At 46.6% G+C, this 27743-nt stretch overlaps 1 protein-coding gene across 5 annotated transcripts in view; it reads right to left on the bottom strand.

Annotated features, from left to right (window-relative positions):
- Positions 1-27743, bottom strand: part of EML4 (EMAP like 4) — a 122722-nt gene that overhangs the window by 17905 nt on the left and 77074 nt on the right. For 3 of the 5 annotated variants that reach the window (XM_057398527.1, XM_057398526.1, XM_057398530.1), the window contains 11 exons: positions 26568-26696; positions 23420-23445; positions 22992-23024; positions 13308-13431; positions 10114-10263; positions 8606-8675; positions 7185-7295; positions 4885-4980; positions 2855-2989; positions 2519-2654; positions 593-744 (listed from right to left, as the gene is read on the bottom strand). In XM_057398527.1, coding sequence (XP_057254510.1) covers positions 593-744; positions 2519-2654; positions 2855-2989; positions 4885-4980; positions 7185-7295; positions 8606-8675; positions 10114-10263; positions 13308-13431; positions 22992-23024; positions 23420-23445; positions 26568-26696 — 1162 coding nt within the window. The remainder of the gene's footprint in view (positions 1-592; positions 745-2518; positions 2655-2854; positions 2990-4884; positions 4981-7184; positions 7296-8605; positions 8676-10113; positions 10264-13307; positions 13432-22991; positions 23025-23419; positions 23446-26567; positions 26697-27743) is intronic. The other 2 variants (XM_057398529.1, XM_057398531.1) reach the window with 1 other exon arrangement.

Genomic DNA, 27743 nt, shown 5'->3' with positions numbered 1-27743 from the left:
GAAAAAAAAAAGACTTTAAAACCCATAATGTCCATTATTGTTCCAGTCCATCCCCATTTACCTACCACTGCCATACAGCTAAATCACAAAGCCAAACGTGTTCACTAACCTGGTTTAGCATAAAGTTAAAAGAAGCTCCTGACATAGCCTATGAATCATTCATTCTTACAGCATGCCCATATGTATTCCCTGGACTGTCTGCCTTATGTCAACCCCCCCCTTGGTAACATATTCTTTCTCCAGACAGGCAAACCTAACAAAACCCCAGGCAATACTAAAAGCTGTCCTCAAAAAGGGATGAATTAAAACCAAACCAAAGCCCCAAAACCTAAGGAAGGGCTTGGAGGAAAGGAAAACCATAACATTTCTGTTCAAATTAAAGAGAGGAGAACTGTAGCCTCATACGGGCTCACCTACAGGCTGAAAATGTGAACACCTGTATATTGTGCATAAGCATTGCCATCCACTTAAAAAGACAGCAATCAGAAGATATCCTATCATCCTACCTACTGATCCTCCAAAGTGTGGGGAGGATCTCTTGCCAGTCAATCCCCAGCTCCTGGCAATTCCCCTGTCACTCTGGCTTTCCTACCTCAATTTCCCTTTCAGGATTCAAATCATGATCCCACAGGATGATCTTCCGGTCTTTCCCACCTCCAGTTAGCAGCATCCCATTCCTCATTTGACAGAGCGTGAACACACTGCCGTCATGGGCTTTGATCTGTCTGCTTATCTGATACACTCCTACATGCACAGAAAGAAAACAACAGAGAACACTACTTGGTTTTCCAGCTGGGCTTTACAAGAAGCGGTGCTTCCTGGCAGGACAAGGAAGTAACCGTGAGCAATAAATACTACCATTTGGACTGTCAGGCTATTAGTACTGCATTAGTATAGCAGACACAAGGTGGTAGTGTTTTCTTACAGGACAAAATGATCAAGCACATGCCTTTCGGAAGAGAAAGGTTTTTGTGAGCGGTTGTCCTACAGGTTGTAAAGGCAAGAACAACCGTTTGCAAACTACTTTCATCTCTCTGCCTTCCGAAAGAACACAGCTTTTCCAGAGACTGTCCTTTAGAGTCGAGAAATATTCAGCGAGTCATTAGGAGGGAAGAATTAAAGCTATTTTAGTAAAAGAAACTCAAAGACTTGTTGTCTATAACCTCACAGGAATAAAAAGCGTATTACTGATAGTAAAGTCTCCAGGATGCATGAACCTAATACCTAATGCTGGATATTGCCATGCTTAAAAACAGTAGGACCAGCATTTGACATCCATCAACACAGCAGTCTATGCAAAGGAAAACATGGAAGAGAGATGAGAAAGTCAAAACAGGCAGCAAAGGAAGCCTTCAGCATCCGAAACAGGTCTTGATGCCAAAGGAGCTGCTGTAGGAAAGCGTATGTTTAGAAAAGAGAGAATCTGGTGCTTTGAGACTTGCATATTTTCAAACTGCAACCACAGAAGCAGCCTAAACCACCCCCCAAATCCACCCCAGGTTAACTTTGCTGCCTCTGCCTATGGCTCAGGTCAGCTCAGGTCAGGTCAGCCTGCTCTCTCCCTGGGCAAGCAGGTTGAGAGCAAGTCCCGTGACCAACCTAATGTGATAAAGCCATCAACAGATCCCAATTCATGAGCCCCACACTTAATTAAGGTAATGTAAATTCATGTTCTATTCAGTATCTGTTAAGATTATACTGGGAAAAGGTTACTTTGACACAGGAATGTCAGACAATGTGCTGAACTAGTTTTCCATTGCAGTCAGCTTCAAAGGCAAGAAAAAGATTTACCTACAAAACCAGATTTACCATTAAAAACCTACTTTTGACAGGACTGTTTTCCTGGCATACCCATTTAAACCAGAGTGTTTGAAATAGCCGCCAAGTGCAATAAATTATCCTCGCATTTATAAGTTATCTTAGGGCTCAGCTGTGCCAGGTCTGCATTTGTTGGGTAACAAATAATTTTCCTCACTCTCTCGCAATAGCTTTGCCCTAAAGAGGATGTTTAACCCAAATTTCAAATCAGATGGGTTTTAAAGTGTATTTTACAGCCAAGCCCCGAGTATCTGCTAAACCAGACGCTGTTGCTTGTGTAAGTGGTACAACGACATACTGGGTTTTTCCTTTGCATACAAGCCCTGTTCACGTTCAACACTTGGTGGTATCCCTCCGAGGCTACGTGTGGCACAGCATCTGCCTTAAGAGGCAGAGGCAGCCTGCAGAATCCTCAGACTGATCCTACAGCCTCCGGATGAAAGCAAAGCTGATGAACCACCCACGGTCTGAGATGGGAGACGTTCAAATGAAGCAGGCACAGCCTCACTAATGACTGACAAAGGAGATTGCTCCTAAGACAACAAACTCATGAGGCCTGAAGGACGTCAACACCACCAGTCAGCAACAGGCAGTGTACACCCTTAGTCATGCCTGCTCCCCTGTTCCTTTTCTAATGCAATCCTTTGTTTCTCTTCTACAGCCTAGCTAAAACCCGTGATTAACTGTGAACGGCTCCTACCTTTAGGTCCTTTTCCTGGAGTAGATTCTACAGTAGTTTTGCCCCATATAAGTATTATCCCACCTGAGTCTCCAGTGAGCACGTCACCGTTCCCCAAAAAAGCCAAACACTGAACAAATTTGGGTTTCTCATATTTCTGAAAAGCAAAAAGAAAAGGGATAATTGCTTCGACTCTTTCCATCAGTAGCATAATGTATATCCCCCCCCATTTAACCTTTTCTGTTTCTTTACCCCCTCTTCTCCAACAGTACATGGGAACAACAGAGCAAATGCGTAGGAAGCATAAGCAGATCATTCTGCTGATTTAAAACTGACCCGCTGTCAAGACATTCTTACCCCAAATATCCCTTGCTTCCTTGATAAAGAATTGCCACTCCAGGTCCAGAAAAATATATGAGATTTGCCACATGTTATGATGGTATTTGCATCGGTTGGATGGAATTCTACAGCAAGAACAACTTCATTTGTAGTCTGCAAGAATAACAGGAATAATGTTTATTCAGGTGGGACATTAACTACTGGAAAACAGATACAAAATACAGCGGTTCAGAACAGAGATAGGAGGAACTAAACAGCCCGTTGTATGCTTGAAAGAATCTAAGTGTTCTGCGCTAAATCAACTGAATGACTACACGTAACTTTATATGCATGTTGATAGTTTACGTGCGTAACAGATCTTTATAAAACTTCAGTAGAAAAGTCAGGGTTTTGCATTCACTTTTTAAATCACAAAAGCTTCCACCCTCTGCAACAGCTCAGATTTCTGCAATGGAAAGCGAGCGATGTATACAAGATGCTTGCTTAGCCTTCACACAGACTGGTTTTCTCTCCGGGATAACAGAGGCATGCCAGGGGCAAGTGGGACAACGGTAACACAGAAGGATTTTATCTACCATTTTCTTCTACAATTGCATCAAAAGTCCCTTTGGCTCTTTCCTCCTCCCAACGAGGAGCCTGCAGATCTCAAAACTCGGGAACACCGAGTCCTACCTTTGCATCTTTACTGGCTGCACACGCTGTTACTGAATTGCTAACACACCAGTGAGTGGTTTTCACCCTTTACAAACTGAGTATCTAACTTCTTATGCATATTCAACCAAACTGTCTTTGAAGACAGCCTCCTGGAGCCTCTACAGAACACCTGAAGTAATGCATCAGTGCATTTACTTCTATGGCACCTAAGCCCACGCTTTAGTGAAGTATACATAAAAGTGCTGCTGAAGCAGCAGGTGTGGGAGGACCCCTTCCTAACTCAGCATTTCTTGGCTCACTTCAGAAAACAACCTTCATTTTTTGCCGATGGCCGTTATCAATTGAATTGTGCTTCTCACACACAGCCTCCTCCACGCGAGCAGATCTGCTCTGGCCACAAATCAGATAGAAACTGAGGGCTGAGACATTTAATGGAGCTCAGCTGAGAACAGGCTTCTGTTCTGCACCTGAGCCCAAGGGAGGAAACTCTGCTTACACAGGAGAGGTGCTTAAGATATTGCAAGATCAGTCTTAAGAGGGAGGAAGGGCAAGCTGACCCTGCCCTACTCTTTTGATCCAAGCTGAAATCCCAAGGAACCCCTGGAGAGTAAAAGAAGTCGAATCGGTGCCAGTAAAATAGGAAATATAACTAGTATGGGTCAAACCAACATGATTCTGTTACGTGAAGTTGCAAGTTTGCGATCATACAGAGACATCTGCTTGTAGAGTATTCTGCTGCTGATGCATGATTAAGTACTTAGTTCTGCATCCAAGTACCGTCTCCTTGCTTGGTGTGGTGTAAGGTAAAGCAAGCCGTCTCAAAATCCAGTCTTCAATAGGAGACTGTCCTTCCAATGGAATTAACTTTACCTGACCACTGAGCACACCACTATGGGCATGTCTCCTGATCGGAAACTGAGGTGGTTAGAAAGGAAACAGGAGAGCAGAGAGGACTGCAACCTGCAGAAGTACCAGTGGCCTTCAGACGAGGAGGGACTCATGTACCAAGAACCACTGCCTGGAACTGGAGGCAGACAAAGACGAGAAGTAAGGAATGTCTGTAAGTGTTTAGCTTGTTTTAAGCCACCACCTCCAGCCTGAGCCATCGCTGCAGCTTCTGAAAGCTCCCAGCATTCACTGATTTTTAAATCCAGAGCATATTAGGGAATGGATCTGAACTGGCTCTTAGGGAGAAGCAAGACATCATTTGCAAGCGCTCCAGTACACAAAACTCCCACTGCACAAGCTAAGAACACATTTCTCCTGTGCCCTTACACAGCATTCCACAGCTGCTGTTTGCGAGCGAGGTTAAACGCGCCTCTCGCAACCTGCTGTACACATGGGGTTAAACCCACTTTTATTTCAGGGTAGGCAGGAACTTGTGCAAGCCTTACCTTGATTTCTGCTATTTTTGATTTCCGCTGCCAATCCCACACAGTGAGCATGTGCTCATTAGAGTCGTCGATCACACACAGGTGAGTACCAGAGTCCTAGAGGTGAAAGACAAAGAAAGAAGCACTGACAAAGTCCTATCACACTGTTTAGAGACAGGGCAGGTCTCTATTGAAAAACCCTTAAAGGTACTAACATGAATTAAGCAAGTCCTTCTAAAGTAAGTGTACGGTTGATATGTGTGGTATGAAGTTAACGCTTTCTGAATACAGTGAGGCTTACAGAGCAGAAAGACTGGCACCTATGGACAAGCAGCAGTACGCAAATACACTTGTCAACGATGAAGGGGAATGAACTCAAAGGCAGTACTTGGTGCTGCATGGGTTGAGGGAACTGTGTGGGACACAGCTCTAGATACTGCATGTTCACTGTTTCATTCTAGTGAGGAACCATGCGAGACTGTAATAAGGTACCAAAATCAGGGTCAGCTGCATAAAGGAACTAATAAAACCCAAAATCCAGCCCTCAAAAATACCTTAGTGATTGTGTTTGTGATGGAACATGTGTTTGTTCACCTTGAAAACAGCTGTATCCACAGTGTTACTGGTTTACTGGAGTGATGGGACTGACAGCCCTCCTTTCAAATCATTCCACTTGATTTATGCGACCCCTAACTGTAACACCCCCTTCCCTTCTATTTACGTACTGAAAGACAAAACCTAGCTCTAACTAACCCAGCAACACCACAAGTGAAGCTGCTGCAAGAGAGAGGCAGGATTTAGTTTCACCAGGTCCCCCTGCTGAATCCCCATCCTTGGCAATCCCCAGAACCCGCTGGACCACAGCCCTGAGCAGCGGCTCTGCTGAGCCTGCTAGGGGCAGGATGCTGGATGAGGCGTCCTCCAGACCTCCCTTCCACCTCGGCTCTCCTGGGAATCTCTTCCTCTCCCAGCAGCACCAGGTAAAACATTCTTTTTCTGCCTTTTGCACTTCTTCATGCGTATTACTGCTTCTTGCTGGGATGCAAGAATCAGAGCCTGGGCTTTCGGAAGGTGCGATGCGACCCGGGGCTTTGGCAGAAACACAAAGGCCCCTTAAAGATCAAACAGACACAGATTTTCCCAAAGCAAATAAGCCCCTTGCCAATCCCGAAATGAAATCTTTATCAATGCCAAGCAGAAACCTCCGTTTGCTGCTGATGTTTCTGATAAATTCTGTTTCTTTTTGGCATATGCACAAGCAGGGGCACAAGTTGAACAAATTATTCCTTGGGAAAAAAAAGAAAACAGCACCAGATAACACGGGGCTTTTTGTTTATTTCCCATTGGTGTATTGCTCCAGCTGGGCAAGCACAAAAGTCACCCTTCCTATCAGAACTCACTCAAATCTGTCTTCAGGAACCTCACTAACAAGCTTGGATTTAACACCCCAAGCGCCTCACAAACAAAACCAAACCACAAACCAGCCCAGACATCAATATCCACTTAAGGCTTTTCTTGCCTGACAGGTATTCCAATTTTACATGTTGCTCCAAGCCCCTCTGTCCAACCTGGCCTTGAGCACTGCCAGGGATGGGGCAGCCACAGCTTCTCTGGGCACCCTGTGCCAGCGCCTCAGCACCCTCACAGGCAAGAGCTTCTGCCTTAGATCCGACCTGAACTTGCCCTGTTTCAGTCTGAACCCATCACCCCTTGTCCTGTCGCTGCAGTCCCTGATGAAGAGCCCCTCTCCAGCATTCTTGTAGCCCCCTTCAGACCCGGGAAGCTGCCCTGAGGTCTCCACGCAGCTTCTCTTCTCCGGGCTGAACAGCCCCAGTGTTCTCAGCCTGTCTCCATACAGGAGGTGCTGCAGCCCCTGAGCATCCTCGTGGCCTCCTCTGGACCGGCTCCAACAGCTCCATGTCCTTCTTATGCTGAGGGCACCAGCAGTGCACACAGTGCTGCAAGTGGGGTCTCAGGAGAGCAGAGCAGAGGGGCAGCATCACCTCCTCCCACCTGCTGCTCACTCTCCTGTCGATGCAGCTCAGCACACGGGGGGTTTCTAGACTCAAGCACACACTGAAGGGGCTCACGTTCAGTTTCTCGTTGACCAACACCCCCAAGTCCTTCTCCTGAGGCTGCTCTGCATCGCTGCTCTGCCCAGGCTGTACCTGTGCCTGGGAGCGCCCCATGCAGTGCACACAAACGTCACTAACACACTTTAAATCCCCAAGCAGATCATCTGGACAGCCTCACGGACACACCCCAGAGATTGCCTTCCCATTCACAAGGGGGCCCCCAGCGAGTAACCGCAGCCACCTTACCGCTTTGGAAAAATCCAGACACCCCACTCCACGCTCAAAGGTGCCGAGGCCGATAACCTGCAGCGTCACCAGGCTCACCGAGTCCCATACCCTAACATGGGGCTGCAGAGGCTGCGTGAAAGAGCAAGGGGACAATCAGCGGCATCGACAGTGGAAGCATCATCTGCGGGTGTCACGTTTTGTCAAGCAGATGCTACCCGAGTTGCACGCTGCAGACCGAAATGCAGGATGAGCTGTGCCATGATGCTGCTGCTGGGCAGTTATCCTGAAGCTCGGAAGGCGAGAGTCAAGACAAACCTGCTCCCTGTGCCTGGGCTACAGGCATGGCAGCGGGGCTGCTGAGGCAGGATATAAAGCATCTGGTAGCTGTGAAGGCAAATCTTTGCCCAGTTTAAGTCACTGAACAAGTAATGGGAGAGTCATCTTGCATTTCAGACCCCAGCCCTAGCAATCCGGAGCGACAACCAATAGTAATGATCGAACCTTGGGGTTTATACATAAAGTAGGAAAAGAAATAAACCCTGGTGCAGCGAGTACCCTGACCATCACCAAGCAGCGAATGAGCATGTCCATGCTCGTGTTTCATACAGATCCCAAACCAGCTTAGCTTCAGAAACGGGAAACAGTCACAAATGAAGTGGGGATTAAGTTGCCTTAAGGACAGCGTTCACCATAGAAAGTGACAATAAATCATCCCACCGACGGAAAACAAACCAACCAGCCCTAAGAAGAGAGGCAGTGGAAATCGTAACATCTCTACAAAGCCCCTGCATTCATTGCTTACAAAACCTAAGAAATCAAGTTGAACACCTGAGTAAGGGTTGCATTTAACGTGCTTCCGCACCTCTATCTTTTGGTTCCCCGCCCCGTTTTTTCCCTTCTAACTTCATGAAGATTATCCAATCATTCCAATTGTGACAGGTCACCAAGACCCAGAGACAAGAGCATTTAAATGCACTTGCTCCCCAATGGACAAGTTTGCAGGAAGGCTTGACACACCCCCCGTGCATTCTCCAAGTTGGTTTCCTCTTCCCTGAAGCCATAGGAGTGACCCATAGAACTGGGGACTTGTTCTCCTCTGGGATAAGACTTATTGAAAGGAACGTGACGGAAGTGATAAGGCCTTAGAAATCAATGAACAGCTTCCCATCTGCTTGCAAATTAAAGCTGAGTTTCCTGCGTCCCAGGTAAAGGACGTTCTGAGCTTCAGCTCTTTAAGGTACGGATAGGTGAGTGCTCAGTTGCAACTGGCCTTTGCTAGAATACAGGCTGCCACCTTAGAAACAGCAGCACAGCTCAGGAAGTGCAGTGCATAAACTCAACTGCAAACAGAAGGTGAGGAGGAGATTATCACAACCAAAACCACACTTTTCCCTGGTGTTCAAAACAAGAGACTACTGCTCAACAGCTCTATTACTTACCCTTCCATCTTTATCCACTCCAGCTAACTGTCCTGTTGCAATTCTAATTTTGTCTGGATGAACTGCAAGACTAAGACAGACAGAAATATGACTTGCTTTTGCTGTCAGAGGTCTTCAAAACTGAGGTTTTTTTGTAAAGTTTTCTTTCTCAACAGAAGCCCGTGAAGACACTTTAATGATCCTAAAGCCCACTTTCAATGAGACAGCTTGAATGGTTTTCATCAGGCTATTCCATTACACACGGGATGGATGGGGCTCTTGCGATGGGTGCTGGCACACAACCAGGAGCGCCAGAAGAGCCACCTCCACATGTGCTCTGACACATCTAAGGTCTGCACAACACCGGGGAGACCGCCTGTAACAAGATACACACTGACTCATGATGAACTTCCTACACGCAGTTCTGTTCCACATGTGTGAGCACCACAGCAGTTTACCCCTACACCTACAGACAGCACCAGTTTGGGGAAAAAAAACAGCTGAAAAGGTGGCTTGTGCACCCAGGAGGGAGGAATTACTGCTGCTTGCAATGAGTTACTGCTGCAGCTGTAGTAACCGAGTTCCCCACGTGGTGCACTACAAGTGTAAGTAAAAACGTCTGCTTTTGCTTATTACATTTTGCTTTGGAGCTGATGTGAGAAACCCGATTTCCCAATACACACCCTCTTAGTACTAGTGGTTTTCTGACTGACCTTCTCATGTGCTTTCTCTATTAAGTCACAAAGGTAAAGAAAGCCACCGGGAGCAGGGGAAAGCCTGCAGGGGTCAGAATGCTGGACACTAAAACCCCTTAGGAGTCAGACTGGCTTTCGGAATGGAAGCGCAGAACACGAGACTGACGGCGTTCCTCCCACAGGAAGCAATTGCAGTCATCAAAGCACAGCCAGAAGAGGTTTAGATGGCAACTCTTCTCCACTGAGGTACAGCAGGGAGCTTGTATTCACCACTGCACCAAGTGCTCTACTCTTCAGACTACATAAAGTCAACAGCTGCCCCACAATAACATGGCCTTCAATTTCCCTGCTTCTCTGTGTTGTTTTACAAATGTCTTTCTGATTTCCCAGACAGTCTTAATACGTGGATGGGCATCTATTAAAAAGGGAGAAAATTAATGCTTGGTTTCCCCTTTGGTTTTCTCATCTTTAAGGGTACATCTTTGCCATACTGCTGGTAAAGCACTGCTTCAGGATTAGGCTGACAATTGTTCATTTCTGGGATATCCATTTAGAATAATTTAACTCAAAGGTCTTTTCTCTCATCTGGCACTCTGACATTGTCCAAACATGCTGCTGGTTTACATTCAAGGCAGAAAGCCTAAGCTAGCATGGGCTGCTCTAGCACCATTCATCTGTGCAGTGTTTACTACAGTGATTTCTACCGGGACTGATGGAACAGCAAATAACTGCAATTATGATGACACTGAGCTCATACAGACAGCAGGGGAGCACAAACCCAATACATTTCCGCACGATTACACACATACTTACATGCAAATGCTCTATACTAACCATTTAACACAGTCTGTGTGACCCAGGTAGTGTCGCTGAGTTCTCTCCTCGTAGTTAAAGAGTACCACCACTGATGCTATGAAATACACGATTTCTCCGGTAGGGAGGAGGTAAACGTTGGCTCGACAGTCTCTTCCACGATACCCATATCTACACATGTATTTTTGCTCAAGTCAAGGTTCTCATAATCACTCTGCGGCAGGAGAATAAAACCAACACCAAACCACAGCCTTCCCCCTAAAGGCCTCCCTGGGAGCTCTCATGTCACCAAATGCATTTGATGCTTTCCCTCTGGACCTCCAGCGCAGTTTCAGGAGCACAATGGTAAAAACCAACCCCAACCCCATACAACTGGAGCTGAGGAAACCAAATCCCTTACAAAGCAACGCTCAGTGAGGTAAGCAGTAAAAAAACATAACTAGAACAAATACAGCGTTGGCACTGTGTGATAACCCTCACGTGACATTTCACTGGGACTCACTGCTCTGGTTTAACGTTTCTTACGGCAACAGAGCGATGAGTCTTCACCCGGAGCACCAGAGCATTCCTCTCCTTTGGCCTCTTAGAAGAAGCACATGAACATTCCCAGTGTCCTTCACAGAAAGGCTTCTGCACTGCGGCTGCCAAGCGCAGGCAGCATTTCTTTACGCCGTTTTGGAGTGGTTTTAAAGCAAGCAAAACTCAAAAGGCACCAACGCAGCGAAAATTGCTCTAGTTGAGTCTCCCAGAGCTTTATGGAAGGGATGAACTGTGGAAGGAAACCCACTGCTAATGACATTCAGAGGCTTTACGCAGAGAACCAGCCTTGGTTAGCGCTGATCAAAGGTTATTACAAGTCATTATTTCTTTGAAAACAGGGGAATTTTCTTCCTCTAGACTGAATTTTCTTCCTCTAGGCCCCTTCCCAGGGTCACCAGCTATGACTTAACAGCTCGAGATTTTAACAGTTGCTCTGTAGCCTCAAAAAAGGCCATTTTCCTGTTACATCCTGCACTCCCATGCCAAGTAATGCACCTGCAGCAGCAAGGAAAATATGGGGATTATATTAAGCAACTTAAGCTAAAGGGTTCCAGCCTGAGTTCCTCAGGAACACGTGCAAAATTAAACACATGCTGCAACTAACAACAGGTCAGAGGGGGACACTGCATTCAGTCGTCAGTTAAATCTCTGCACAGTATGGAAAGCCAAACAGATTTCTATCTCGCTGCCTTCCATTTGTTTCAGAACACAACGGCTCTTCTGAAGCCGAGGTTATTCCCTTGCTCAGCAAATGGTATCGAGAGGAATGCTGATACAACACAATGCTGCAGGCAAGAAAAAAGAGGATGCCTCTGTTTCTTCTCCATCACTGTTTACTTTCCCACTAAATTTTCCTCTTTCTTCTTCTTTTAAACACTGACGGAACAAAAAGAAACTCCAGAATGGCCTTCTATTAAAACCCAAAGCAACCAGACCACTGAGCTTCCAAAAACAACGGGCTGCAAAGCAGTGAACATCTTTTGTCTATCCAGAAGCACGAAGAATGCCATCCTAAATCCCTTCTCAGAGAGGAAGGGCAGATCTCGTTAAAGTTCTGGGTACAATAGGGAGTGTGTTGGTAAGGATTTAGTAAGATTGACATCTCTGAACATCCAGCCTAGAAAAGTATTAGTGATTTAGGCAAACACGCCTTTCCACAGCAGAAGTCCCCCATGCAGAGCTAAGGCTAAAACCCAACACCGCTGAGGTTACGTGTTCTCAGTGCATCCCCTTTCCTTTCCCCTGCTCCGTAACAAATGGCAAAGAGCGGCTGCGTTTTCTAGGAGCGTGCAAAGGAACTGCTTTGTGGCAGAAAGTTTCTGCTTTCTTCATTCTCCAACCCAGCCTCGCTCGAGAGAAAGCACGCGTGGCTGCAGCTCCCCCGCAGTTCCTTCCTTCCTCACACGCTCAGAAGGAAGCGGCAGACGTGTTAATACAGTAACTGTCCATACAGTAACTCTCCAGAAGTAGGGGTGGCACAACGCTGATGTTTAATCTCCATTGAACTTCGCTGTTTATAGAATCACGGGATCCCAGCCTGGTTTGGGATGGAAGGGACCTTAAAGCTCATCCAGCTCCATCCCCTGCCACGGGCAGGGACACCTTCCACTAGAGCAGCTTGCTCCAAGCCCCTGTGTCCAACCTGGCCTTGAGCACTGCCAGGGATGGGGCAGCCACAGCTTCTCCTTTATGGTCTAAGCTTCCACACCCTCACGGAGAAGTTCAGAGGACACGAGCTCCACAGCGGCTCTTCAGAACCACTTACCCAACATCTTGTGCCAAGCATCCATCAGTTAATGAAAGCAGGAAAAATAACAGAGGCATCTTCTTTCCTAAAGCGAGCAACAAAGACCTGTGTGCCTTCGTGAGTAACGGGTGTGCTGAGAGGCACCGGCAGGCTCTGTCTGCACACATCCTGGCACAGGACAGCGTATCATTGACACTCCCAAAAATCCTCCTGCCTTCAGCAACATCGGAGGGATCAAACCTGGGATAATTCCATGAACCAGGTGCTGCTCAGACATGTTATTTCACTGAATTACTGAGACACACCATCACATCTCACTGGAAGAATGCGCAGATGGGGCGGTCAGGAAGACCCAAACGTGTGCAAACCCACATCCCTTACAATGAACTTAACACCTCATCTACTAACCCTGGAGAGCTGTCACCAACCACACACCAACTCCACTCTTCAAATGATAAGTGTGTTTAGTGTGTTTAATGTAAACTAGTCTCCAAGATATCAACCCCTTCAATTCAGAGCTGAAACACAGAAGGAGCGCAAGGAACGGCTGCTTCTGCAATCCTCGCTCCATAGGCGAGGACAATGAGAAATTCAAGATCCTCCATAGCTCTAAACCCCCCTCAAAAGGATGTTGAAAGCGTGCTCCTGAAAGCAACACCTCCATTAACAGGGCAGAGGGGGACATCTCTGAAGCTCTGTACCCTCCCAAAGACACTTCCTTTCACACTGAAACTAGACTGCAACTGGTTTAAACAGCAAAACAAAGCGTGGCTTTCCTGTGCCTCCCTATTTTGCAGCTTAAACCCATTTCAATCACAGCTACAAACCATTTCAGTTGTATTGCACTGAATACCAGACCAGAGTTGAAAGGGGGGGGGGAAGGCAAGACCAAAAGGGACCATCAAGTAGCTCCTGATGTCAAGGATACACCCACTCCAGTTTTAACTTCTCAGGAGGCAGCTCTGTCCTAATATCGTCATAGTTTTCTACATCAGAAGGAATGAACATTGTGATTGGTCGGCCTCGCATGAACATCTTGATGTATTCTCCCTCTGTAGAGACAAAGAAGAGGATTAATCACACGGCAGGTTCACACAAGGAGCAAGCACGACAGGTACGAGCACGGAGATGCAAATAACACGTGTGATAGAGCAACTGCTTCCGAAAGGCGAGCTTGGGAAAGGCCCCGTTTTCTCTGGCACAGAAAACAACCCAGCACACTGAACACACACACACATGCACAAGAAGCATTAGTTGGGTTTGAGATAGAACAGACTCAGCATGTAACGTTTTACACATGCAAATTCAATTGTAAAGGCAAATGTCAGATGCAAATTCAATCCGAAATGGAGTAAGTAGTCACACAATCACAGGGTAATGTATTTCAGGTTGAAGGGGGCCTCAGGAAGCCTCTAAGTCCAACCTCTGGCTCAAAGCAGCCTCAGCCATGAGGTCAGACGAGGGTTGCTCAGGGTTTTGCATACTCCAGCCTCAAAAACCTCCAACGATGGAGATGGGACCACCTCTCTTGGCACCTGCCAGCACCCCCTGTCCCGCAGAGCGGCCCCTCTGTCCTCAGGCCGTATCCCTGCCAGGGGCCCTTCCTTCCTTGCCATTTCTCCTTGCTTAATTCTGGGAGGTTCCTGCCCAGATACCCCTGGCTGGCAGCTCTGCTCTCCAGCATGAGAGCTGCTGTCATCTGCACACCTGAGCGTGCACTGCGCTGTCTGCTCCACGTCACTGCTGAAGATGCTGAACAGGACAGAGCCCTGCAGACACCACTTGTACCTACTGGCCACCAGGTAGAGTATGACCCTCCCAAAACACCACCCATCAAATGGGTTCCTTTACTCACCTACCCAAACCACAGCAGCCATGCTGAGAGACAACAATGCTGCAGGAGTACTACCTGGAGTTACAGACCATCACAAAGTAATATACTAACTTGAATTATTCGTTCACTGAAATCATTCACCGAACGCTGCCGCATCTTGCATTATGTCCTTAGGAATGGAGAGAAGCAAGAGCTCCTTATAAAGACTCCAACGCTGTCATTATAACACTTAGTTATAATTACTTTTGTATTTCTCTCCAATGACAAACATGAGACAGACTCCCCTGTCAATATACAGGGTCTCCCAAGTATTTGCTCCTTTGATGCTGGACTTGAACGGCTCAACTCGCATTGCACTGATCTTCTAAATAAGGCAAAACCTTTATGCATGCGTTACAGTGCTCCATTAGAGGAGATGGAAACAGTCACCCCACTGCTTTTCAAGAACAGACACAGCTCCTTTTAGTGAGAGCCCCGACAGCAGTGGAAAACTTGCTCAGATCAAGCACCAAAGAATAAAGAAAAATCACTTCCCAGCAGCTAATTTTGAGGTGTTTTTTTTACCAAAGGTACATTGCTTCACTGAATGCTAAAGGCTGGTCTTGACACCAATGTGTAGACAATTACCATAAACTGGTAACACGTCTCATTTTCAACAGTATGTGTTTCACAACACTGGCCAAACTAAGAGTAAAGTATTAATAATGACCTTCTTATTCAAATCTGGCACTCACCCTCCTATAAATCAAAGCACAGCACAGCCTATGGGTGTTTAGTGAAGATCCAGTTTCTTAGTGCTGCTGACAACAGTGGAGACAAGCTGCAAGTGAAATCCCTATGGATGGAGGCACCCGCTGGACTCTACAGATGAGAGAGATGCAGAGTCCGAGGGGAATTCAGTCAGGGCTTTGGCTCTCCGGGAGCTCATGGAAAAGATTCTCTGCTGGGCATTCAGATACAAATCAGCTCTTGGAACTTGCCCTGTTTTCTTTGCTTTGATTAGCTGGCTGCATGTTATTGAAGATTACCTTTGAAGATACATATCCAACAAGCTTGTTAGAGAAACACAGGCTAGGCATAACTTGATTAAGCCTCTCCTTACAGAAGAGGAAGGATTGAAAACGAAGAGACAACCTACTGAAAGATTTTTGCCTAAGACTCCGAATTTCCTTTCATCACATGAACCTGTAGGGCAAATATAATATTAATGTAAAAGTCTTTTGAAATACTGGAGAGGATGGCAGCATATCAACAAAACCATTCTCAAACAGCAACTAACTGCCTGAAGCTAAAGTCTTGTATTTGCAAGTGAAGAAAAGGAGCAATTTAACTCTTTCAGAGCATACTGGCTCAACTGAACGCTCCAGAGCATGAGACTCTGTTTCCTTCCTGCATTTCCTGACCTTCAGTGTTTAAGGCCAAGGCGGGCGGACTGTGGGCAACACGGTCTAGTGTGAGGCATCCCTGCCCATGGCATGGGGTTGGGACTGGATGATGGAGGGAACTCAATCCATTCGATTCTCACTATTTCCAGGTACAAAGCAATACATCAAGATGTTTTCTTCCTCTCGCTTGATCTTTTAGAAGAGCCTTGGTCATCTCACAACAGATTTGTTGGTTGAGAGGGTATAGAGGAAATAGGGTCAGGAGGGTGAGTGTGCGTGAGGAAACAACAAAGTCCTCACCAACACTGGTATCTACCAGCCTGAAAACACAAGGTATGAAAACAGAACTCCTCTACCCTCTATAAAAAGATGCTCAGCCCCACTAGCCGCTGTGCAGGAGTCCTGCTGGGTAGACAGGGGAAGCGGAAGACACACCTGAAAGGCCTTCAGCGCTTGCTAAGCTAATCTGCAGCTGCAGGCGTCCTATAAATCCTTTCCAAAATGAATCAAACCAACCTGAAAGCACAGCTCAGGCTCTGGAGATGGCACGCCCAGGCGCTGTGGATTACCCACACCACACCAGAAGGAATAGCTCAGGCCTGGGGATGCTACGAAAGGCAGCATCAAGCGGATGCAGCACTCTGGCTTCAGGGGCCGGCTCCCCACCAGCAGCAGCTGTAACTGCTTATCTGCAGCTCTGAGCTCAGATTCACAGCCCTTGCCAAACTCTGCTCGGCTCCACAATAATTCACCTCTGCAGCCTCAACAGTTCCTCTGCACAAGTGCCAGGGGACACAGGACCCGACTCAGGCTTATTCACCTCCCATGGGAGCCCTCCGGGTGTTCTGGACCCGAAGCAAACTCCATGCAGGTCTCAAGCTCTCTGTGGGATCTATCACATCAGCTCCAAAGATGCAGAAACACTTGATTTTACTACGCCTTGGCTCCGGTCAGCTGAAGGGACATAAAGCATTGCTGAGGAAGAGTGACACAAGCACAGAGCCCATCGACTTGGCAAGGATGGATGTGAGCACTGATCAGTCACCAGGCTCTGCAACCCCATGGCACGAGCTGGAGGAACAGCCCGACAGATGCACACATGGCCCCTGGTGAAACTCTGGTTTCGACTCTGGCACTGCAGCACTCACTTTGGGCAGCAGAGACTGGGCTATTGGAATCAGAGATCATAGAATAGCTAGGGTTGGAAAGGACCTTAAGATCATCCAGTTCCAGCCCCCTGCCATGGGCAGGGACACCTCACACTGAACCGTGTCACCCAGTTTGTGTGTATCTGTTGTTGAGATACACACAAACACACTCTGCTGCTCTCAGAATGCCACCCAAAAGCCTCCTTCTCCCAAGAGCTGGGAACCTCTCCACCTCCAGGCAACAGAGCACGGCCAGACTGTCTGCTCTTTGTGCGTGTGACAGCGCGGCTGTTAACTTCAGCACACCTCTGCCCATCTGCTGCCTGCGAATGCATCGGGTGGGCATGAGAAAAGCAACCGTGCCCTTCCTCCTCCCAGCCTTCAGTCTGCCACAAGTAAACCATCCAGTTGGTTAAGTCCCTTTTTGCATGGCAAGGTCCCAGTCAGTCAGCACACCACCACAAAACTCACCTTTCGTGACTGTGGGTGCCTCTAACCGCAGTGTTAACAGAGGAGAACCTACCAGGGGTTTGATGCATTAATGTTTTCCATAAGGTTAGAATTCCTTCTGATACATCCTGGGATTGCACTGTGTTCTGAGAGCGAGTGAATGGTTCAATCTTACTGTGATTAACTGCCATGTTAGAGCCCTTTTCCTCACCAGTTATTTGTGGTTTTACAGCTAAAACATTGCTAGCACCTCCTGCACATGTGGTCTTTCCCTTTGAAAGACTTCATTTCGGCTTATCCCTACACTCCAGGCCCCAGGAACATCTCAGGTTTACTGTATTAAAACCCCAGCTTCCACTGCACCAGCTGGGTCTCTCAGCTTCATGTCATCAGGGCTCCTACTTTCCTGTGTGAAGTTCATTAGTGCAAACACAAGGCCAAATAGGTCCCAAGAGGCTGGAGGCAGATGCTAGCAACCGGGGTATCTATTGTGGGTTCTTGGTATGTTTATAGTCTGCTAGAGAAGAGAGGAATGAAGAGGTCAGTAAAACAAGGTGCTGCTACTGAGAGGGAGCCCTAGCAGCCTGCCTGATCTGCAAGGAAACAAGTGCATCTTCTGCACTGGCACTCGCCGTACGGCGGCACGCTTACCCTGCATGGAAGGACCCTTGCTAAAGCAACGCCAAGAAGACAGGACTGAAACTCAGGGCGAATGACAACTTGGAGACGAGCAGCAATCAGTGGCAAAGCCTCCATCTAAAGGAGCTTCCCATTAAAATAAATAAGCTTTAAATCGGGCCTCATACAAGGGGAAAAAAAAGAACAACCCACAAAGCCAGAAAAAGCAGCACAAAGGTATCAGTAAAATTTACCTTCAAGCAACACATCAATGCACATTAATTCACCCTTGGAAGAGAGCTTCAAACCCAGTGCTTCAGGGAAAGCAAGCTGGAAGGCAGGAACAGTGAGAAGCACGGCAGGTGACAACAGACAGCAAAGACCTGGCAATACCAAACCATTGGGAAGGGTGAAATGAGTGCTTCCATGAAGGCAGCACAGGAAGGCTCGTGCACTGACACTTGAGCAATTTATGACTTTCTGTAAATCAGGCTCTTAGGGGAATATGGAAGGTTTCCAGGTGAAAATAACACAAATAATAGGAACTGAAAGGAGGACGAAAAGAAACAATCAAAGAAGTCTTTGTAGATGAACTCGCAAGAACCCACAGAGAAGAGCAATGCAGGAAACATGAAAGCTACTGCTCAGATCCATCAGGAATGTGAAGACAGGACATAACGAAGCCGAAATCCTCCTGCTTTCCAGAAAACCATCCTCCAAATGGGATCACCAAGGAAGACACAGCAGTCTCCAGCAGGATGTGAGAAGCCCTCACCTACTGGTTTCTTCATCAAAACTGGACAGAGTACTAGGAGAACCCATTTTATATCACATTTATATCATTACTGAGACAGACCCTGAGGTCTGTGCTGTAAGGAACTTCTCTTTAGCTAGCACGTATATGCATGGGCAGTCTAATGAGCATACAGTCGATTACACATATGTATATACACACACTCTCAGAGTAGGTAACAGTGAATAAATACCCAAATTATCTGTTTTCTGCATGGTTAGAAGTTCAATTCTTAATGCACCATTACAATAATCTTCTATTGCAAGTTATTAGTGACTGCTTTCCAGTAGGATTCCCCCATCTAGTCTGGAAGAGCAACATGGACTGACGCATCAAACCCTCGGCTCAGTTCTACTTGCGTTTAGCATCTCAATCTGACCCTTGAAGTGAATTACAAGCAAGCGAAAAACCCCTGAAGGCTCCAGCTAGCTTGGCCAAGCAGAACTCTCCAGAATATACAATCAACTACCACATCCAGAGTACATTTATTAATCTGTCTCCACCTTCCAGTGGCTTGACCAGTGAAGTTATGCTTTTTAATACTACAAAGAGCTTCTTTTCCACTAGCTTTCTGCTTTCAGGCCTGTGTCCAAGAACTCTGCACGACCATGAACCTGGGAGACAAAGGCTTAGAAGCCTGTTTCTAATTTAAGCAAGTGCTAGCAGCAGAGATGAACACAACCAAACGCGGCCACCATGCCCAGACCATTACATCTTCAGTTACAGTGGAATGAAAATGCAGCTGTGGGTCTGCCCCGTCTCACCCCGAGCTCTGTGTCCGGGCTTGCTGAGCCTCACAAGTGGACGTGCACTGCGGCTACTGAGGGCTGGTGCAATGCAAATCGAACAGCCAAAGAACAGCAGATGAGAGGAGAGATTTGGAACGATTTTACAGCTTTGCCTTGTGATTTCTTAACAGATCTTTGGTTATTAATTTTATACAGTAAGTAAATCACAGTTTAACTCCTGGTTTTGCATGCATCAGGTGATATTAAGAATCTAGGTATTAACAGTTACCATTTGAATTGAAATAACTCAAGGACTCAGAAAGGGGCACTGGACACTGGCTTCCTGCTTGAATTACAAAATCCCGACCTCAGGAAGAATCAGTGATAAAAGCCCACAAATACAGATTTGTTTTCCTGACAGTACCCATGGTTTCCAGTAACATCCCTGAAGGAGAGCAAGCAGCCCACTAATAATCACTGGAAGCTGCTCTCCTCTGAGGTCTCCACACAGCTTCTCTTCTCCAGGCTGAGCAGCCCCAATGCTCTCAGCCTGGCTCCATATGGGAGGTGCTGCAGCCCCTGAGCATCTTTGTGGCCTCCTCCAGGCCACAGACCATGCCTCCATGGGAGCTCAGGTACATAAGCACCTTCAGTGAGCATCAGACAGAAATCTGTGCCTAGAGCAAACCTCACCCGAGGCAGTTACTGCACTCAGCACTCTCAGTGGACATGGCACACTCACGCTTCACAACTGACCTGTTCTGCGAAGCTACGACTCTAGCACAGTTAAACTAAGAGAAGAAGGAGGGCTGGAAACTAATAAAGCACCATCTAAAAAGAAACAAACTTCGGAATGCAGTGAATGGTTTTCATTAATTCTTTCACATATGGTTTTTATTGCCAGCCCAAACCAGCTAAGTGTCTCTTATTGCTTTATAATAAGTAACAAGTGATTCCTATACTGAACTGCTATCACTGAAACCCAAACTCCAACATGGGATCTCAGTGCAAAGACAATACCTTTCATCTTCAAATAAGCCGTGTCTTCTGTCTGTGCTGAAGTGAAAAGCAAGATGGCTTTTACAGGCAATTCTAAACACCTGCTGGTAAGGAATAATCTGAGCTAGTGTCCTGGTAAGGCTGTAATAAGCACCTGCTCATTTCACACACAGCTTTATTGGGTTTCCATGGAATTTTAATACCTCCTTAATATTGGACTCGATTGTAAAACGTTGTCCTGGGTTATAAGGACAAACAAACAGATGGCTGAAAATAAGCTGAAAAACCTAAACCTGAAAAAAAAATAAAAAAATCACATCAGCAAAGGGATGGAAGTACATAGATCACTTCCCTCGTTGGGCTGGCATCACCAAGTGCTCCTGGCTATATTACCTCTGCTACAGCACATACCCAGCTGCATAAAGCTAAGGACTAACCTCCACGTGGCAAGAGATCCAACTCAACCCCTCAGAGAGGCAAGGGTAGAAGGCAGGTGATGAACAGTGGTACCATGCATGGTGCATACTGGAGGGACCTCAAGTGACCGCCCCAAGGCGGCTCAGGGCTCGGCTCCCCATGCTGCTGCTGCTGCAGCAGAGGACAGTACATACCAGCAGCACAAATCACAGTGAACATGCACAGCTGGACACAATACAGGTAACACTACAGTAACTTCTGCTGCTGGAATGAACACGATTCCAAGAACCAAACGTGCAAACCTGTATTTCTCTCTATTTTGTGGTACTCTATCGTAACAACACATTTCAAAGCAGGTTAACAGCCGCATCGAAACAAACCCATTCCAGGATGTTGAAAGCTGCACAGAACTGGATCTTCTACCCTATTACCCCATGCAAACACCTTCTGCGAGGATAATTTGCAAGTCCACTCCATTTCCAAGCTTATTTTATGGGTATGTAAAGACACTGGAGTGTTTTTAGGTAGATTTTCTCTGACGCTTGACAGTTTGCACTGCAAGAGAATTGGCTCAGTGTTGCTAAGCTTATACTGGAAAGGATGGCAGGACCCTATGCAACTGCAGTAGCTAAGAGGTGGTTACTCCCGTGGCAGTAAATACAAAACCTAACACAGCCTTACACAAAGCACACACTCAAAGCTGTCAAAAATACACCCCCTGGCCCATATAAAGACATAATCTTTGGAGGCTGAATCCTGCTAATTGCAACTGCACCCATGGCAAAGGCACCGCACGTTTCAAATGTCAGCAAACACATTTTCCATGACAAGACTTTCTCTCCATCCCCCATACACATGGGGCCACTGTTGTCTGCATCACATTTCTCTTTCATTCCCGCTGGGCTGAGAACAGCCTGTGGCACGACACACATGGCGGACACCCATTCACCCGTCTGTGAAAGCTCACACCCGCAGAGTAACCCAACAGACAGCAGGGTACAGACACATCAAGGCCACGTAAGTTATAGGTACCAGGATGAGAGAACTGAAGGATGCTGGGCAGAACACAGACAATTGTAGAAGCACACTGGCAAGAATTAGGACTGAAGGTATTGAGCTGTATGTGTTTGATAGAGAGGGGTTTATTTAATTCTTGCGGAGCCACACTGCAGCTGGACACTGAACCATTAGTTTGCTTTTTCCAGGAACATACAGGACCACCACTGGTGTTAAGCAACCTGGCAAAAAGAAATATCTCTCCTTTGTACCTGATGCTCATGCACCTTCTATCACCCCTCTAGTCTCTGAAGGATGCTTTTGGCAGTCATCAATTTAGAGTATTTTTAAATCTGCAACCGAATCTATGAATTAGAAAGGATGACACCAACTGAACTGATGCTGATCTTGCTTTCACTACGATTTATGTACTGACTTCCAAAACAATTTAGGGGTTTCTTTATCTTTTAAAAAGAAAATCCAGAGGAGACCCGAAGTAATCAAAGCGTATATAACGTCATCTTGCTTATAGCACAGGATTTGGAGACTGCAGATTGGTTAATGAGCAGCCAGAAAGCATGAGACAGAACCTCTGCACGCAGATCTACGTTGTGTACAGCATGCACTTGGGTTACATGCTTTAGTTTGAAAACTGCATGCTCCACTAGACTGTGCAGGACGTGAAAGCAGAGTAGGTTTGCAACACAAGAAGTGGATTTCCTCTGTTGTTATGTCCCACCACGTTCACAGACGGCTCCTTTTCCTGTCGGAACAAGCCAGCAGCAGCAGGCAGCCACAGAACGCAAGGTTCATCAGTCAAAGGCATACGCTTTACAAGCCACTCATTTGTCATTTGAGGAGCCTATATGGAAGCTTTCAGCCTCCGTTCGTGTCTGATCAGGGTGTGCATGTTATAGTATGTTATAATATTGGCAAGACAGAAAGCTGAGATAAAACAAATCTTTTAGTTGGCAGTTCTTTGTAGTCTGACATCTCAGGCAACAGTGCAGGAATTCACACAATGCGTGGAGCAATTTAGTTAAGACTACCCCCGAATAACCCCCACATATGCAATGCACATAGGTACACGTGCTTCCACAGGAAGAAAGTTGAAGCATTTACTCCAGTGCTCAAAGTCGGGAAGAGATCATGCACTGATGCTCTGTGTGACAGCGAAAAGCCAAGTAAAAGACCTGTGCGAGCGCTCAGTTAGGAAGCGACCAGAGGCGTAGCTTAGTTCTTACCTTGGCTGTTTTTTTCTCGAGTTGACATTTTTGCTGGTTATGGGACAGAAATAAAATGTCTTAAAACTATTTCTAAGGCCCCACTCACTCATTCAGCTTGGGCGAAGACGGGCACATAGGTCAAACCCTTACACTGCTGCTTGCAGAACCTCTCCCTATGCACACGCACATGGAGAAAGGGAAAGGGGGAATTCTTGTTTCACAGAAGGAATCCTCCCCCCCACCCCATCCTTCCTAAAGCTCCAATGGGATGAGGCACTCCTCCAGCATTTCAAAGACCCTTACGCAGGTCTTGAGGAGTGCTTGTAAGTAAGTACAAATGCTATTTTAGCTCTCTAGCCCTGGTTCACGAGCATTCGTCCCCATCTCAGTCCAAAGCAAAGCACTTCAACTTCAGCCAGCATTTAGAAAGGAACGTTTGTATTTACCTTGGCTGACGATGACATCTTTGTGCCTGGGGAAAAATACAAAGTCATACTGTTAGGAAGATGGGACACGCTTAGCAAGCCAACAGCATCTAGTCCTTACCCACTATTGCATTTGGCAAGCTCATCAAACCCTGTGCATAGTGTCACTGGAGTACAGGATGCTAAGGAACTATTCTTGCTGCATTTTTACCCAGAGATTACTTTATGCACTTCACTGTCTCTTTTGAGTAACCTCCAGTCTTTGGCCCTCTGGCCAGGGTTCCTAAGAAGTGCTGGGGTAACACCGCAGTACAAAAAGATGTTCAAGATACATTATGCAGGGCATATTCCTTGTGCATGGAAAATTCCATGTGGAGAGAGCAGACGTGGAACACCCAAATGTTTTAAGCTGCCAAGCACCCTGAGGCCTGCATGCAAAGCATTTAACACCTGTCAAAAAGAAGCTGTCAGCACACACCACCACAGATTTTTCTAGGAATTAACCCTAACGGATACACAGATTAAATGTAAGCAAGTTGTAGCTCCAGTCAAACCAGACCCGTGCGGAATTACTGGATGTACAGCACGAAGGAGTGCAGCCGCGATGTCTCTCTTCACCAGAACTACTCACAAAGCTCCTCCACCTCTTACTCGCAGAGGGAAGAAATCTTCATTTCCAGCAGTAGCTGCTTCTCCCCAGAAAACCACCCCTTGACAGCAGCGTGTATTGCATCAACCCCCTCCTGAGCTCATCTGAAATCCAGCAGGGAGCTATGAGTGGCATCCAGTATTTTTAGCTGGATGGAGGTCACATTTTTGTAACAGCCACAAAGGTCAAGCATATGCCTGAGGAAAGTCGTCCCTGGCTGCTGGGAGAACCAGCCTGCACCACGCTGCCAAGGGGAAAATGGAAGCTGGCTTCCCAGGCTTGCCTGCAGGACCCCGGATGATGGGCTGCTGTGCGAACCCGCTTACTAATGGCTTCATCAGGCTGATTCACAGCTCAGTGCGGGGCTTACTGAACAAAGTTCATATCCTGGGCTGGTAGCACAAAGCACGTGTAAAACAGTTCTGCCCTGGGCCCATGTTAGGGGCTGAATTCTATTCCCTTGCACCAGACTTGGGTAACTTCAGGCACATGAGGCCAACGTTACTCGACTGGGAACGATAAAATGCAATATAACAATATGCCTCAGCACAATACCAACCAATTCTGTTAGAAACAGGCCACACAGGATGGAAGAAATGAGTATTCGGGTGTGCTCCTGAACGCAAGGAGTGCTTTTATCCTAAATCGGAGCAGAACACGGCACACAAACAATGCAACACCCAGTCTTCAATCAGATGACAGTCCACAAGGGGTAATGCTTGAAGCTTTGTTTTCTCCCAAATACTTTTAAGATACAACAGCTTCAAGTTATGAGGAGACAACTTTGTAATTACTATATTATAATGCTAACTAATAATTAACCCTAATCTTTCCTTGCCCAGTCTTCTGTTAGATACCCGATTTTTTCTCTATATTGGATATTGCAGAAGGGCAGCACTTAAAGTCTTTTAGAAAATAAGCAGACTCCCAGGGGACTGAAAGAAGATGCCTCTATTCTGACCATGCCTGAACCAACAGACCAAAGAAAAAGGTCAACCAAAGTAAAATTCATATTTTATTCTTAGGAAATGTGAAGCATATACCACATTGTGAAAGGTACTTTAGCAGCATAATAAACCCCAAGGAAAGAATCTTGGTAAGTAGAAATCGAGACAGAGGGGTTTTCGCTTCCAAGCATTACCCTCACAAGTCTCCTGCTCTAACCTGAATTGCCACAGGGCTTCGAAATTCCAACAGTGAAAACCAATGATAAAAGGAAAAGAAATGCTTGCAAGACACGTGAGCCATAATCCCTCACGCAGCACTTCCCTGCTCTGCACAACTCTTCAGGCCAAGCAGAAAGCTTTCGTGCTGATATCCACGCCCAAGATTAACCTAAGGTGGTTTTGTCCTTCCCATTCCTAAGAAAGAAGGAACGCACTTACACTGCTCTTGACTTTGAGTATGTATTTGACTGTCTTAGATGCCAGCTAAGGAGAGCACTACAGACACGGTCAGAAAGAGACCGGAAATCACTCTGAAAGATCCGGAGGGTTTTATCTGTCATAGTGGGAGGGTTTTCAGGGAGCTCAGCCCTGGACCAGTTAATGGCTACTGGAAGGAGGATTAATGAGCACAGGTGTGAAGCTGCAGATGACTTAAAGCTGGGAGAAGCTCCCAGCACACGGGGGGGGGGGGGGGGGGGGGAATCTCAGCAAACTGAAGAGGGCTCAGTCAGAAAGCCAACACAGCAAGTTCATCAAATCCAGCAAGATTACAACAGGCTCAAAGGGAGAAACTACCTGTGGGACCGTGAAGTGCGAAACCCAACTGGCAAAGAGGGTTAAGAACGAGAAGCCAGTCACAACAGGGGTCAGCAACGCAGAGTTATAGCAAAGAGCAAACTCTTGGCCTTGTGCTGACGGGAGCAGAACTAACTTATTTGGTGCTTCTCATGGCCAGTGAAGCCTCCACTGATCAAACCTGCTGCTGAAGAAGGGCACGAGAGGAACGATGGGCTACAGCACATCACCTGCTGAAGGGGGACCTGAAGAGAAGATCCCTCCCTGTTACCTATAGAGCATGCAGTCAGGAGCCCATTAAACAGTTAACTTGAGAGACCTATGTGAAGTCTTACAAGTAGATTCACAGTTAACTTCAGAAACGCACACACTGTGTCAAATCCAGCAAATGAACTTCAAGGAAGTACACCTGCCTTTTCAAATCGGTTTTCATGAGGGGGAAAAGATATGGTCTGCAGCATCACCACAGTGGCATTAAGCTGTATAAATCTTACCTCCTTGTTCATCATTTCACTAACCCAAAGGGGCAACATTACAATATATTTACCCCAGAATCCTGCATTCGCAGTCAGTAATGACTGTTAAGATTCCACAGGCACGTGGAGTGCCACACGGGCAGGTTACGCGAGTAGTTACTCCCGATTAAAACAAAAGATGCAAAAGGTTCTGGCACAGGCGTAGGTAGGTTCACTAAAATGAAGCTATTTTATATGTATAGCAATTTATAACATTTTGACTCTCAAGTTCACTCGCTTTTCCCTACCAAGCTGGTACATACTTATCCGCATTCTTTGCCACTTTTGCTATTAATTTAGATGTCGATGCTACTCTCAGCAGCTTGTTCCGGCTGTCGTCTGAGCTCTCCCAAGCACTGTGAGGTTTCTCAGCAGTCAGGGATTTCTTTATGCTGCAAGAAACAGAAAACCATGTAAAAATGACAAGCGAGGTAAGACAAGAGCAAGCGGAACTGGTATGCAACGGACAGATGAAGCAGCAGGAGACAAAAGCAGAGCGAGGTCTTCCTTCAGCTGAAGCGTGAAACGGGAAAAAAGATTAGTCAAAAAGTTCTAACTGGATGAATGCGAACAACTGAGCAAGACAGTTGCCAAATGTTTTACCCATTCCTTTCCATTTTCAACTGCTCTTACGTACAGCCTTGAACAATCTCTGCGCTTCATTCCGACATCGCTAAGAAATTACTGAAGGAGAAAAAAAAACTGGGGCTAATTTAAAGAATAAATCGGGAACAAAGTCACTTCAGAAGGTAACAGAGGGAAGGAGAATTTTTTCCCCCTGCTCAACTGTCCACCCGCTTCAACACACTGATTTCTGAGGCAGAACAGTTCCATCAGCTCATTCTCCTCAGGCTGTTTTGCAGATCCTACATTCTACATCACATTACTGGCTTTAAGCTTTTTGAAGCAACTATCTGCAAACTTCCTGCATGAATCAGGTTTGGCCCAAGGCTACAGATGACTGAACCCATGAATGTGGATTCCTACGTTCAGCAGTCTTAGTGTAGCCAACTGACACGAATGGGAGCCTGGGGGTTTTGTAGGGACTGAATTTCACACCCATTCTAATGAGGGGAAGCATGGTCAAAAGTGAGCAAGCCCAAGTGATTCCTCCAATCTGCGTACGTCCTGCTAGCAGTATCCTACTTCATCCCGTCAGAAATGCTTTTTGCAGGAGTAAGTCCCGAGCTGCAGCCTCAGGAACAGCAAGCTCCTTCCACAGCACCGCCAGAGGCTGAACGGTCCTGCGACAAACCGGTTAATCACAGCAAGTTAAACCAGGAGGAGACTGAACAAGGCGTTTATTTCCTTCCCCACGCTGCAAAAGATTAGTAAGCAAGGCTCTAGACAAACATCTTCACAGGGAGATACCAGGCAGGAGAGCAACAGGCCGTGAGTTCAGCTTCAGACAACTCGAGAGCGTGGGCAAGACACGCGGA

The sequence above is a fragment of the Pezoporus wallicus genome, unplaced genomic scaffold, assembly GCF_028554395.1.
Source record: "Pezoporus wallicus isolate ANWC-B61680 ecotype Strahan unplaced genomic scaffold, APGP_CSIRO_Pwel_v1 contig_11493, whole genome shotgun sequence".
NCBI classification, from domain to species: Eukaryota; Metazoa; Chordata; class Aves; order Psittaciformes; family Psittacidae; genus Pezoporus; species Pezoporus wallicus.
Note: the sequence above shows the minus strand (reverse complement) of the source record. Positions and strands in the feature narration are given on the sequence as shown.